Source organism: Eurypyga helias, unplaced genomic scaffold, assembly GCF_000690775.1.
Source record: "Eurypyga helias isolate BGI_N326 unplaced genomic scaffold, ASM69077v1 scaffold33489, whole genome shotgun sequence".
NCBI classification, from domain to species: Eukaryota; Metazoa; Chordata; class Aves; order Eurypygiformes; family Eurypygidae; genus Eurypyga; species Eurypyga helias.
This window is the reverse complement of record NW_010274477.1, coordinates 1-13183: the sequence shown is the minus strand read 5'-3', so window position 1 is coordinate 13183 and position 13183 is coordinate 1. Positions and strand designations below refer to the sequence as shown.

Sequence of the window (13183 nt, the reverse complement as noted above, 5' to 3'; positions counted from 1 at the left end):
CAACAGTCCTCCTCCTCCAAGGGTGACAGCCCTGAGATGAAGCAGCGCACGATGCACAAACAGGTGAGTTTAGGGTCTGTACCGGCTCTGGGTGTTGAAGGTGGGGATCAGCCCATGGACTTGGAGAAGAAATTGGCTGATGGGGATTGTTGTAACGGGAGGGGACATCATTCTGAGTTACCGCATCGGTGCCAGCACCCCAGTGGCATTGCACGTGGGGGTGTACCTTGGCTCTTGCACACAGCCTGGCCGGAGACGGAGGCCCACCCAGGACAGGGACACGTATCAGTGTTCGTTCTGGGTATTCCTCCGTTGCGTGGCACGTCGGCCTTGAGTGCTGCAAGGCGGTAGGTGGCAGAGACATAAGGGCAATGGCAGCCATGCCTCTGTCCTGCGCTACCATCTCGTCACTGCTTTGCCTCTCCATGCCCAGGCTCTCATCCCATGCCATAGTCAACCCTGCGCCATCTCCCAGACTTGGACCAGGCCCTCATCTCCTCTTGTAACCGAGAGTCTCCCTGTCCCACCGGAGCACTCCTGGATACATTCCCCTCGTTTGCTCTGTGAGACTCTCCTGTAAGTGCGTCTGGGGAGGCGAGAGCGGGAAGGAGGGAGAGTGCTCCCCGCCGAGAGCGCTGCAGTGATTTCAGGTCCCCGACCACGTGCTGGGCAGCACAGAAGTAGACTGCACTCACTGTTTGTGGTGCTAAAACTGAAAGCAGTAGGTCACAGACCCAGGGCTTCTCTCTGGTGTTCCTGGCATGGATAAATTGTTTTTCTAGTGCTCATTTATTCATTCTACATTTCAGAAGTAACTCTATAGGAAATTAACACTGTAGAGCCTCTCGATGCCTACAGGAAGAGTATAAAAGTAATGCAAACCCAGAGAATGCGGACAACTGGCAAGAGCTCAATGCATCTCAGCCCAGACACGGCATTAAGGCACCTTTTCAGGTGTTGAAAAGAGCAATAGGGTCGGTGTAACTACCTCTCCTTTACAAGGCGACGGTGGAGGCCTTTGTCAGTGCTGCCCACTGTTTTATCAGCCCCATCTGGAGCTGCTCCGTTCATAAGCGCTGACATTAGCAAGCGTCCCGTGTAGCAGCATTTGTATGATGTGGATCAGTACTCGTTAGGTGCAGAGGGCACAGAGCTCTGTGAGCAGCAGCCTGTTTGGTAACAAGAGTTTCTTCCAGAAAGACAACAGTGAACTCCGGGTGACCTTCGGACAGCCCTGGCCAAGCTGTGTTTGCAGATTTTTCCTCCACCCACCCCTCTTGTTCTCTCAAGGTTTCTCTCAAGACCTGAAGTCCTCAGAATACCTCTCCTGCACTTTATCCACACGTTTACTTGTATGTTAGCAGCATCTGTCAACCATAATGAAACTGCTTGCTCGTAGTTGGTGGTATTAAATGCTGTTTGAAAACAAAGGAATCCCATTTGGTGGCCGTTTTAGCAGAAGTCCATGAGCCTCGTTCCTGCCAGCCAGAAGCGCTTCCTCTACTTTTGTAAGTTCATCTGCTGAACTCACTTCCAAACTGTCCCAGGCCAGATCAGATGTCCTTTTTTACTTCTACAGAGAAGGAAGAAAGAGTCAGAAGGACCCACGCACAGTGGGCTGAGCTCCATTCATTTATATCCATTACTAGTGGCCTTTGCGCTGCTGGAATGGCCCCGTGGCCACTGCTCCCCAGAGCCAGAAATTCTGAGCAGCCACCGCAGGGGCAATGCCCAAGCTGGGTGGCAAGAAAACAGAAAGCCCCAAGCTGGGTGGGGATTTATAGCCAGTGATGTTCACAAGCCGAGTCTGAAACTGCTGGTTTAAAATTCTGGAAGTAGAAGACCAGACTGGAAGATGGCAAGGGAAAGCCCCCAGCCCCAGTGAGGTGATTAAACCGGTCCCCGCTCCTTCGAGTACAGAACCTCCCGTGCTGTTGCTTGCTGGTGACTGGGTTTCTCCACTCTCTGGAGGTTTGAATGAAGGAGAAAGTCCCTGACATTTCTGACTTGCTAACTGGAATTCACTCGACTGAGCCATCCACATCCCTTGGCTTCATCCAGGAAACAGTTTGCTGCAGTTTATAGTTTGGTGAAGCACTGGGACAGGTTGCCCAGAGAAGCTGTGGATGCCCCATCCCTGGAAGTGTCCAAAGCCAGGCTGGATGAGGCTTGGAGCAACCTGGTCTGGTGGAAGGTGTCCCTGCCCATGGCAGGGGGGTTGGAACTAGATGATCTTTAAGGTCCTTTCCAACCAAAACCATTCAGTGATAATGAGCCAGGATGGAGAGTAAATAGCTGGAGATTCACTTCCTCGACCTTGTAATGTGGTTGGAACACACTTAGGCAGTGCTGTTTGCAGTCCCTGCCCGGGCTAGAACCTAAAAGCAGCAGCCATGGCTCATGACCATCAAACAGCACTACTCCTTCAGCTACATGGACAAACCTAGAGATAAACTACTGAGACGATGAGCACTTAGACCTCTCCAGCATCATAAGTGCAGTCTCAACCTAAAAGAAACCTTTATTTTCCAAGGAGGCCCCCACATGACCAAAAGTAGCATTTCAGTTTGCAGATCTGGTTTTAGCAGTACAAAATCTCTACTTCAAGCAAAAAGACGGATCAGTAAAAGGGGCTGAAGAGTTGAGTGAAATCTCTGCTTGTGGCATGAATATACCACGTCAAGCCACGCTGTTGCCGGCAGCTCGGTGCTTGTTCAGGTCACATCCTCCGGAGGTGCAGGACCTGCTCAGAAACGGGGCCCGCTCCTCTCAGGACCCCTCTGCAGTGTGCCATTGTACAACTCTTCCCTGGGGGTGGCACAGGGAAGAATTTGGCCTGTCAAAGGCAGTTGTTCTACCCCCCAGCCCCGCTCTGGTCGCACAACCTTGTTTGTTGCTGTTTGAGCAGCATGGGAGAGGGCATGCTGGGAAGGAAATTCTCTCTCCAGCTTCATGACCATTTCTGTTACAGGCTTTTCTTTTGTTATGGTTGTATGTTTCATTGTAGGCCCCTTCTCCTGTGAACCCCAATGCCCTGGACCGCACTGCTGCTTGGCTTTTGAATATGAACATGCAGTTTTTAGAAGATGAAAGCATTGACCCAGATTCCAAGCACAGGGATAAGCTCAGGAATAAGGACGAGCTCAGCCAAGCAGAAAAGGTAAAACCTGATTGGATTGAAACAAGTTTCTAAATAGAGACAGGATTTCCTTGAATGTCATGCATCTGAGCACCCTGGGGACAAGGTGGGCTGTGTGGCACGTCCCTGCCCAGGAGAGAGGGGTGTCATGTTGCTCTCTGCCCTGCTCAGCCTCACAGGGCACCTGTGGGGAAGGTTTGGGAGGTTTTCACACACTCAGTGGCTGGAATTACCCTCTGACGAAAGCAAGTAAGAAAACCAGCCAGGAATCAAGGGCTGGTTCTGCTCTGGAACAAATTACGAAGCCAGCCAGTGCCTGTTACTTCCCCCATTCCTACTGCCCCGGCTGTGTGGGAAGAGACCTTAAAAAGAGGATTAAGCACACTTCTAAGAGATGAGGGTGAGGTACAGGCAGCTTTGTGCCTCACAATAGGGACATGCAGCAAGAAGCAGCCTCCATGTCAAAAGGCTGTAAACAGACCTAAAAATTAAGCCCAGATTCTAGTCTTAGAGACAGCACTGGGGCTCAGGGTGACTTCGCTGGTGCAGTGACACTGTCCCGAGGTTACGGCAGTGTCACAGATCAGGGCCTGACCACGCTGGGGCTCTGTCAGAATGTCGGTGCCAGAGTATTCAGCCTGGGCCATGGTCCTGGAGAGGCCCTGAGCTGCTGGGGAAGCAGAGGGTGCTGTGCACATCCCCTCCTTCTCAGACAAGCCTGGGGTGGGAGAGGCAGGGAAGAGACAGAGCAGACCTGGCCAGGGGTGAAGGAGGGTTAGAAGTAAGGATCCAGCAGTCAGGAGCTGAGAAGATCACGACTTTGCTGAAGGCTGCTTCTGCATCGTGCTTTCTCAGCAGCCTGGCTCTGCCAGGACTGCGGTTTGGGATGTTTCCTCAATGTGCTTCTCTTTTGTCACAGCAGCCACGTGTTACCTCCCATTCCCACAGAACTGCAGACATCACCCCCCATGAACCTCTTCCCTGTTTTTCCAGCACAGACACGTTTCTGTTGTTGTTACTATAGCCTTCCAGTTCTCATTTTGCTGCGCTGTATCATTTTGGGACTGTCACTCGTTAAATTCAGATGGAATTCCAAAGGCAGGTACCATAGGGACTGGGAGCTACAAGGCAGCAGCTCCCAGCTGCCCCAGGAAAAGCGTGGCAGAGGTTTGTGAGTGTTCAACCCATTTCTTACTGGCTTTCTGCTCCTTGGTTATTCCTGTAAATACACAGCCATGTACTGATCAGATAGCAGCTGACATAAAAATGTCCATGGGTAGCAGATTTAGTTTGCAGGGGCATAGAAACCCTGAACACCAGCTGCGCAGACACCAGTAGGCAGCAAATCAAGGGGTTCTCAGGCTGATGCATCATGCACTGGGTCACCAAAGGGCTTCAGAAAGGGCTCAGTGCTCGTTCTGCAGCAGAGACAGCAGTGGCAGGCTTTGCTGTACCCCTGGAACTGGAGCGAGGTGACATGCCAAAGGCCCAGGCACTCAGAACTGTGCACTGCCCTTCTCCAGCTCCCGGCTGCCGCAGGCAGGCAGATGGCCTCCGGTGTGGACACGGTGTGTGCCAAGCGTCACTAATCCCCTTCCTGGCACCCTTTCCCCTGAAACGGGCTCAGCTTTTACCAGGTGGGTGCTCCCAGGGAATGCTCTGTTCCCATGCCAGCCCGGGATGTGGCACGGTCGCCCCATCCTTTGCTGAGGGGAACTCGCCAGCATGAGCCCTGCTCAAGGCAGAGGATGGAGGGATCCTCCATAGATGGAGGAAGTTCAGAGGGAGTCCCCACTCCCAGGAACCTGCTCTCTCATTCCCATGCAGCATCTTTTGTTCCTCTGCTGTCACATCAGTCACTGACATTGAAGATCGCCATTAGCATAATCTCTCTCCCCATCACTGTAAGATGTGAATGGTAACTGAGGATGAGACAAGTGTTCTAGAGACAGGAGCGACTCCTTCGGTCTCTGAGGCCTCTCCTGCTATCATTTGAGCTCGCTTACGCTGCTCCTATTTTAAGGCTAGGGTAGGTATATAATCTTTCCTGTTCAAGCAACTCCCTTCTGTCTGACTTCAGCGCTTCTGTGTAACTGTCTGGGCCTTTGCGTTCCCTCATCGCTCCAGGTTACATGTGCAAACCGTGTCGTTTCAGTGCCGCAGTCAAATCTTTGCTAAAGGAAAACCAGAGTGATCTGTCATGCCTGTCCCTGCCCAGGCAGGAGGAGCCTAGGGGTCCTGCCCGTCTGCCTGCCACGGCTCGGATACTTGAGCAATTCAGGAAGACCATTGGCATAAATTTTCAGCCCTGGGAAGTTGTTCCAGTTACTTCTGCTGCCAGGCAGTCAGTTTAGCAGGACGATACTAGGAAAGCAACGTGGATTTATGTGAGCTGGGGGTGCATCTGACCGCTGCTTGGGCAGCAGGTGGCTGTGTCCCCCTCTGGCCAAGAGCTGAGCTGCTGGTCAGACTGCCCAGGAGGACTCTGGAAAATGGGGCATGACCAATTCCCTCATCCGAGTGCTTACATGGGGGGCGATGGCCAAGGGGGAAGGCTGTGTTCTCAGGTAGCCAAGTCAGTACACAATCAAGCGCATTCCTCTCAGTTCATGAGTGACGCTTGCGGCTTTGTATCAGACTTCATGGCTCGGCTGCAATTCTTTTTCCTTTATCTGACTCCTGAAAAGCAGCTTGTCAAATTATCAGCTGCATGTTAATTATTCTCAGGTTATTGATAGGAGATTTTCTTTTTTAAAGACAATTTCCAAAGATAAGTTTTTGAAATTAAAGTGGGAGTGGGTTTTTGTACAAACACACACTGGGTTTTCCTTTAGCAAAGCACGTTGTACTGAATGCTGTGCTTCTGCAATAGCTGAACCCTGTTTCACTGAGTTAGAAAGCTCTTTATTTTTTTGATTGCTTTATGTGATTCTTCTGCTGTTGATTTTTAGCTTCATCTGAATGAACAGTCCAACTTGTGGGGTCTTGGCTTCATGCAGCAGCTCTTCTCGCGTTGAACCCTGGTTTGACAGCTGATTGCCTTGCTCAAAGTGCTGGGCCCCGGAAGGCAGTGCTGCTCACTGCCCCCGCTCACGCCAGCCCGCTGCCCTTGCCTTGATGAAGGGTGACGGCAGCCTGGCACTGCAGGCAGCACCGACAGCTGCCAGCGACTCCAGAGCACCCCCTGTTTATTGCTGCCAGCCTGAAGAGCTCACATGTAAACCCAAAATCCCACCAGTGCAGCTTCTGCCTGTGTTGAGCCCCGCGCTGCTAGTGTGAGGAAGATGCCTGGTGCGTTTGCCATCCTCTCGCTCTAACCTGCATTCCCCATGTGAAATGCCAGACTCTGCTAACAACCCATTCTCTGAACCTGCCAGTGACCTGCCCGCCCCGTGGAACGCAGCATCCCTCCTAGCGTGGTGCGGAGAAGACTGAAGAGGAGGTGTCGGCAAGCGGGGTTATCTGATAACGGGTTTGCAGCTAGTTTGATGCAAGGAGAGGGGCAAAATTGGGTTATGGGGAAACCCTGGCAAGGGCAAAACCCGACGAGGTAACATGCCACGTGTGTTTTCTCCTCCTGTGTCTGTCCTTGCGTGCTGTAGTACCAGCAGGACTTAGTGGTGCTGCAGGACAAGCTTCGCATCTCCAACAAGAAGCTGGAGGAATATGAGACTCGTTTCAAGTGCCAGGAGGAGACCACACAGAAGCTGATGCTGGAGTACCAGGCCAGGCTGGAGGAGAGTGAGGAGCGGCTCCGGAGGCAGCAGGAGGATAAGGAGATCCAGATGAAGGGCATCATCAGCAGGTACAGGGGAGGTGGGAGCGCTGGAGGTGACAGAAGGCAGGCAGCCTGACTGGCATTAGAGCCAACCCCTGCTCAGGAGAATGGGATTTCTTTGGAGCTGCAGGCAGGTTTCCCATGTGGGTTTTCCAGCATTTATTCCCTTTCTGCCCTTCTGGGTTGCAACCCCTGGGGGAGGGGGGTCAAACCCTGTCTCTTTAGGTCCCCCAATCAGTGTTACAAGGAAAACCCTGACACCTTTCTGCTGCACAAAGGCAAAACTTAGGAGAGGAGAGCTGGCAGCCTGCGCAAGTTCTTTGAGGATCTAGCAGGCTTGCTCTCCTGTTCGCAAGAGCAAGAGATGAAACAATCAAAATGCTCTTTTCCTGATCTTTAGCTAAAGATCTCATCACCATCCCATTACTCCTAGCCATAAATCCCTTTCTCTCACCCAGTGTGATGTGGTGGTTACGTTTGCCCAAGGACATAGGCTGTTCCAGTGCAGCCAGTCTCGCCTTTACCTGAGCCAAGCCAACTTAGTGTTTTAATCATCAGTGGGTCAGTCTTCCCTGTTCTGTGTCACTTCGGCTTTGGTACAGTCTGCTGTAGAGGTCTGTAGAGAAGAGTAAGAGCCAGAAAAAAGATTGGTTGCAAACTATTGGTTTGTGTGCAAGAAGAGGTCGTGCCAGTGTCTGCATCTCCTCTGTGCTGTAGATTCGGTGTGTGCCTCAGCATCACCATTTCGGACGAGATGGTTTGACCTGGTACGGATGATGGGGACTGCTGTGCGAGGCCAGTTCCACCTGTAGACCAGCTTCTCTGGTATTTCTCATCTCCCCCCCTGTGTGCTTCAGAGATGTGTATCACCTCTTTGCTTCCAGAGTGTCAGGCACTAAGTGAGGACACGATCCGTGTCGCTCGCTCTGGTTGGCTGATGTAGACGTGTATGAGACTAATACCCAGCCTTAGCAGAGTCCAACAAATGTCATTTTTTTCTGTCTCTTTGGCTACCAGGCTGATGTCGGTTGAGGAGGAGTTAAAGAAGGACCATGCAGAAATGCAGGCTGCCGTGGATTCCAAGCAGAAGATTATCGATGCACAGGTGAGTCCCTGGTACCGAGGGCTGCAGTGCTGTTCAGGGTGAGCCTGCCTGCGTGCAGCCCCCTGCCCGGCAGCGGTGCCAGCTCCAGCCTGGCGAGGCCTTGTATGCGAGTGCGTCAGCACCAAGCTGTAGTGACAGAGCAGGTGACGCTCCAGCAGGATGCGGTTTACTGTCACAGCATTTGTATCCATACAGCTGTTTCCAGCCTTGGAGCCAGGCAGGTGACACAAAGGATGTGAGGAGTGGGACTTCGTGGAAGATACATGCCCACAGTTCAGTTTGTGGAAGGATCATACCCTTGTGGGCTCAGTCTGAGGTCTCTGGAGCTTTGCTTGGTGCTTCATCTTCCAGTAACACATCCAGGACCTGAGTACAGGGAACAGACAGCCTGGCCAGAGCAAAGCCAATGTGTTTTTTCAGCCTTTGGGTTGTGGCTTGCCAACTGGGATGCTCAGTTATTGCTGTAGGTTACAATAGCAGAGGAGCATCAGATGATGGGTGCAGAACACTGTACTTGGAAAAGAGAATCTGAAAATATGGCCCATAATCTTTCAACTTGTGTCTGCAGAGATCAGCATCTTCTCAGCAGCTAGGCCTTCTTACAGCTTGTGGCTAGGTGATAGGATATTCTGGGCTTACTCTTAACGGCCCTATTAATCACCTGCAAGTTGCTACTCATGACTAATTTACCATATAGCTAATTAAAAAGGAGGTGAGACAGGAGTAACTTTGTAAAAAGAATCACTTTTCCTGTAGAGTAATTTGTTCAGAGCTGGTAAATCGCTGTGTTCCCTCTGCGCTCGGGCGAAGCCCGAGGTGTCCGTAAGGTGCAGCAGGCAGCAGCTCCCGACAGGCCGTCCCGTCTCCTGCTGATGCTGTTAGGGTGAGCTCTGACCATGAGCCTTCGCTGGTCTCTTCGTGCCATCTCAGGCTGTACAACAGTGTTGGACATGTTTAGACATGGACCTTCGGAGTTGCACACACAGGCAGACTGCTGTGCCCTCGGTTGTTTCTGTTCCCTCCCGCTAACGGCAGACGGAGAAGGGTGATGACTTGTTCAGGATCGCGAAGAACAGGAGTGGCAGAACCAGGCTGCAGCGCGGAAGCTCTTGCTCCCATCCTTGCAATACTGTAATCGGTGAGAGTTGCCATCAAAGCCATCCTGGGAGGCCACGAGTCATTTAAACTATTAATTTACACTGACAAAATCAATTAAACGCTGACGGGAATAACTACCTTGGGAGAGTTTGGTTTTAGAAAAGGAATCTTACCGTCTTTGTAACGGCTGCAGTTAGAGTGAACAGTACAGTGCGTTTCTGAGGAACTGGAGTGCTGCGTCCAGCTGTGGAGCCCTCAATATCAGAAGGATATTGACCACTTGGAGCGAGTCCAGAGGAGGCCCCGGAGATGCTCAGAGGGCTGGAGCCCCTCTGCTATGACGAAAGGCTGCGAGAACTGGGCTTGTTCAGCCTGGAGAAGAGGAGGCTCCGAGGAGACCTCATTGCAGCTTTCCAGTATCTGAAGGGGGCCTACCAGGGTGCTGGGAGAGGACTTTTTACAAGAGCCTGTAGTGACAGGACAAGGGGGAATGGGGATAAATTGAAATCAGGGAGGGTTAGATTAGATATCAGGAAGAAATTCATCACCGAGAGGGTAGTGAGGCACTGGGACAGGTTGCCCAGAGATGTTGTGGATGCCCCATCCCTGGATGTCTTCAAGGCCAGGCTGGATGAGGCTTGGAGCAACCTGGTCTAGTGGAAGGTGTCCCTGCCCATGGCAGGGGGGGTGGAACTAGATGGTCTTTAAGGTCCCTTCCAACCCAAACCATTCTGTGGTTCTGTGATTCTATGATCTGTGGCCCTGCAGATCTAAAAGATGCTGCGTAGCACTTAAACAAACCCGAATGCCAAGGAGAAGGATCCTGGTCCAAGGGGGCCCTGGGTCTCAGGACAAACCCTGGCATCACTGAGGGATGGGTCTCCCCACCTTTCCACTGACCGTTCCCCTCTGCCTGTTTGTTCGCAGGAGAAACGCATTGCTTCATTGGATGCTGCCAACGCACGGTTAATGAGTGCCCTTACTCAGCTGAAAGAGAGGTACAGCATGCAGACACGTAATGGGATCTCCCCCACAAACCCAACTAAATTGCAGATTACAGAGAATGGAGAATTCAGAAACAGCAGTAATTGTTAACCCGCGGAGGGTGCTGCCGCAGGAGAGGAGGCCTGGCCAGAGAGACCGTGCAGCAGCAGGTGTGAGCCGCGGCTTCAAAGAACGGCTGCTCTCCCCCCCCTCCCGAGAAACCAGCTCCTTCCTGCGGACGGCGCGCTTGACTCGGCCTTTGTGGGAGATGCTCATGCCAGCACGTTGAGGGGACGGAAAGCTCGAGTGTGAGATGAGTGGCATAAGGAAATAACATACATTTGGGAATCGCTGTCACTGTTGGATTTAAATCAGTGTTTAATGTTTAAACAAAAATAACCTTTTTCCTTCCAAACGGCCCAAAGGATATGCCTCGCCCCTCCCAGCAAGGAATAACGTCCTTGTCGCTGCAGTAAGGGAATTCAAGGGAGCTGGGCAGTGCCTGCAGCAGGCGGTGGCCCAGTGGGTCCAGTTGAAGTGTGCTGCTGGTCGTGGCCCCACGAGGGATGGCACCGAAGCCGGGCTCACTCCTCCTGTGACTCCCCTCCCAGAGCAAACCCCGAGCCCAGCCCCCTTTCCCTCGGTGGCTTTTGTGACGCCGCTGACTTTTACAGCAGGTGACTGTCCAAGGGGCATTTACGCAGCTAATTAGTGTTTAATTAACCGCCCGTACAGGGGACATGGTCCCGATGAAAGGTCAGGGTGCACTCTGTAGCCAAAGGTGGGGGAACCACGGCCATGGGGCAGTGGAGAAGGGTGCTGCTGGGGGTCCCGGGGGGTCCCTGGGCAGCCCAGGGAGTGGAGCGAGCCCAAGGCTCTGGCACGCACGTGGAGGGAGGAGCTGGCACCTGGTGAGTGGCGACTTGATTCCTCTCTCCAGCTTCTCTCTCACAAGTAATGGGGAAGAGTCTGTGTAAGCAATAGCCCCCTGGGCACTGTGCCCCCCCCCCCCAACTTTCTAGCCACAGAATAAAGTAAATGCTGCCTGAGCGTGGTCCCCATGCTGTGAACGAGGTACAGGGGCTGGCGTGTGGTGGAGGGGGAGTGAGGGGCTACGTGAAACGGCCAGCTTCTTGCTTGACAAAGGGTTCGTTGTGGGGATGTAATGCTCTGTGCAGAGATTTGTACTGTTTCTGGGGAGAAAAACAGACAAAGAAACAAGAAAAAGCCCTGAAGAACCATGAAGATCGGTAATTGTATTTCTTTTCTTTCACAGTATGCATTAGAAAAAAAAAGATCCCATTTTCTGGAATACTGTCCTCTTTAAATTGGGAATGAGCACTGCATGGAAATTAACCGGCTCGAAGAATGTAAAACATGGTCATAAGGGAGTAACCAACAGGAACAGCAGCCACCACCGAAAGCCCCCTTGTCAGGAGCACTGTGCAGGCCTAAGCCAGGATTAGACTTTGCCCAGCTGCTGAAACACGCAGATTCGGCACACTCAGACACGTTGCGCTCAGCGGAGGGGTCACCTCCTTAACGGGGGATTGTGCCGCTGACCTGCCGCCACGGTGTGTTTGTCGGTTTGTGGTTTTATTATTTTTTTTTTTTTTTAAGTTAGCACTTCACGACTCCGGCTCTCAGAGCAGGTCACTCGTTCCAAGAGCCGGAGGGATCTCTCTGAGATACGGATGACAGTGTACAGTGTACAGGACATCTGCCTGTTCCTCCCTCTAAAGCCTAACACACTGCTCAACGCCTGTCCTAGCTCCTGCTGCCATGTGTAAGTGTACAGTCAAAGGGACTAGGATGTTCACTGAGCTCTGCACACCTTAGGTACCGTCTCCAGCCTCGTGCCACCCAGGCTGCCTGAGCAGGACGCTGTTGGCCAGTGAGCTCTGCATTGCCACGCTGCCCCACAGCCGTAAGGCTCGTTAACAGCATCCTTCCACATGCAATTGCTTCCAAAATTAAAGATGCCTTTTTTTTTTTTGTCCTAAACGGGTTTTTTTCCTGTTCCCTGGAAGCCCTGGGCCAAGCCTGGTGTGGCTTGGTCCTCGGAGGAGCGAACGTGCTGCCCTGAGGTCTCCGCACCCCCCCGCCAACGCCTGCAGAGTGGTGCAGTCACACCGCAGACCCCACCCCGGAGCTCCTCAGGGAAAAGTAATCACTCACTGTTCATGACAAGTACGGTCACCTCTGAATTTTGGAGACGTAGCACAGATGGCTTTGAAGAACCTCACAAAACTGACAAGGTTCCAAGCGGAGAAAGACCCAGACAGGTTAGGAACACTCGGGGTACTGCGAACCGTTGGGTACCCCCGCTCCCAGCTGCCTCTGGCTCAGAGTCCAACCCATTATAAGAACCCTGCAAAAAAAAAAAAAAAAGACTATTTTAAACCTCTGTTGCCCTGAGATGCTTGTTTAGAGGTGATTGTTGCTGAGTTCCAAAATACTCGTGTTGCGAGAAATCCAAGTTTTTCAAGAGAGAAGTAACGTAGAGGAATGGAAATGCCAGCAGGGCACGGGGGCGGGCGTCCCACCGGCAACGTGTTTCCATTCATACGTGGAAGTAATTTTGGGATGCAGTCAGTGCTCTCCGTAACAGCTGGGGGAAAAAAAAAACCCAAACACCCACAAAACAATGGTTTAGTACTGAAGCTAAGCACAGTACATCTTAATCTTCCCAACCACAAGGCACTGCTCCCCCCCCCATCTGTCAGAAAATCCTCATTAACCTCAAACTTGCAAATTACTGAACACGCCATTCTGCTGAAATGGCAGGAACGCTTAAATTCCACAGCGAGCTTTTAAAATCTTAGAAGTTCCAGTGCCAACACCTTTTGGAGTTGTTGCTTAGTTTTCCTGAGCCAGTACGGAAAGAAATTCAAATCAGGACAAAGTCTCGTGACAGTAGAGACCCCACACACCCCTTTTTCCCCATCTCCTTCCCCCGCAACTGCCAACACCTGGACCTAAACGTCACACCACACACCCCCGCCCCGCAGAGCTTTGGGGGTAGGTTTTAAGATCCAGGCTCCGTTCAGTTGTGCTGCTTCAGTTTGCGTTTCTGTTA

At 52.1% G+C, this 13183-nt stretch overlaps 1 protein-coding gene across 2 annotated transcripts; it reads left to right on the top strand.

The window, feature by feature from the left end:
* Positions 1 to 6: 6 nt before the first annotated feature.
* On the top strand, positions 7 to 10374 carry LOC104515738 (disabled homolog 2-interacting protein-like). 2 transcript variants are annotated; one of them, XM_010159826.1, is made up of 5 exons: positions 7 to 63; positions 3008 to 3160; positions 6742 to 6944; positions 7935 to 8022; positions 10048 to 10374. In XM_010159826.1, exons 1-5 carry the CDS (start codon positions 37 to 39, stop codon positions 10213 to 10215), a joined length of 639 nt encoding a protein of 212 aa, XP_010158128.1. In that variant the 5' UTR covers positions 7 to 36; the 3' UTR covers positions 10216 to 10374. The 2 variants fall into 2 exon arrangements, with proteins under 2 accessions (XP_010158128.1, XP_010158129.1); XM_010159827.1 differs by having other exon boundaries at positions 16 to 63; positions 7935 to 8026; positions 10051 to 10169.
* The last annotated feature ends 2809 nt before the right edge of the window (positions 10375 to 13183 follow it).

Excerpts from the sequence above, each read along its gene's own strand:
- LOC104515738 (XM_010159826.1), top strand. The coding sequence starts at position 37 with ATGAAGCAGCGCACGATGCACAAACAG. Across the intron at positions 64-3,007 it reads AGCGCACGATGCACAAACAG|GCCCCTTCTCCTGTGAACCC; the intron begins GTGAGTTTAGGG and ends GTTTCATTGTAG. Across the intron at positions 6,945-7,934 it reads ATGAAGGGCATCATCAGCAG|GCTGATGTCGGTTGAGGAGG; the intron begins GTACAGGGGAGG and ends TTTGGCTACCAG.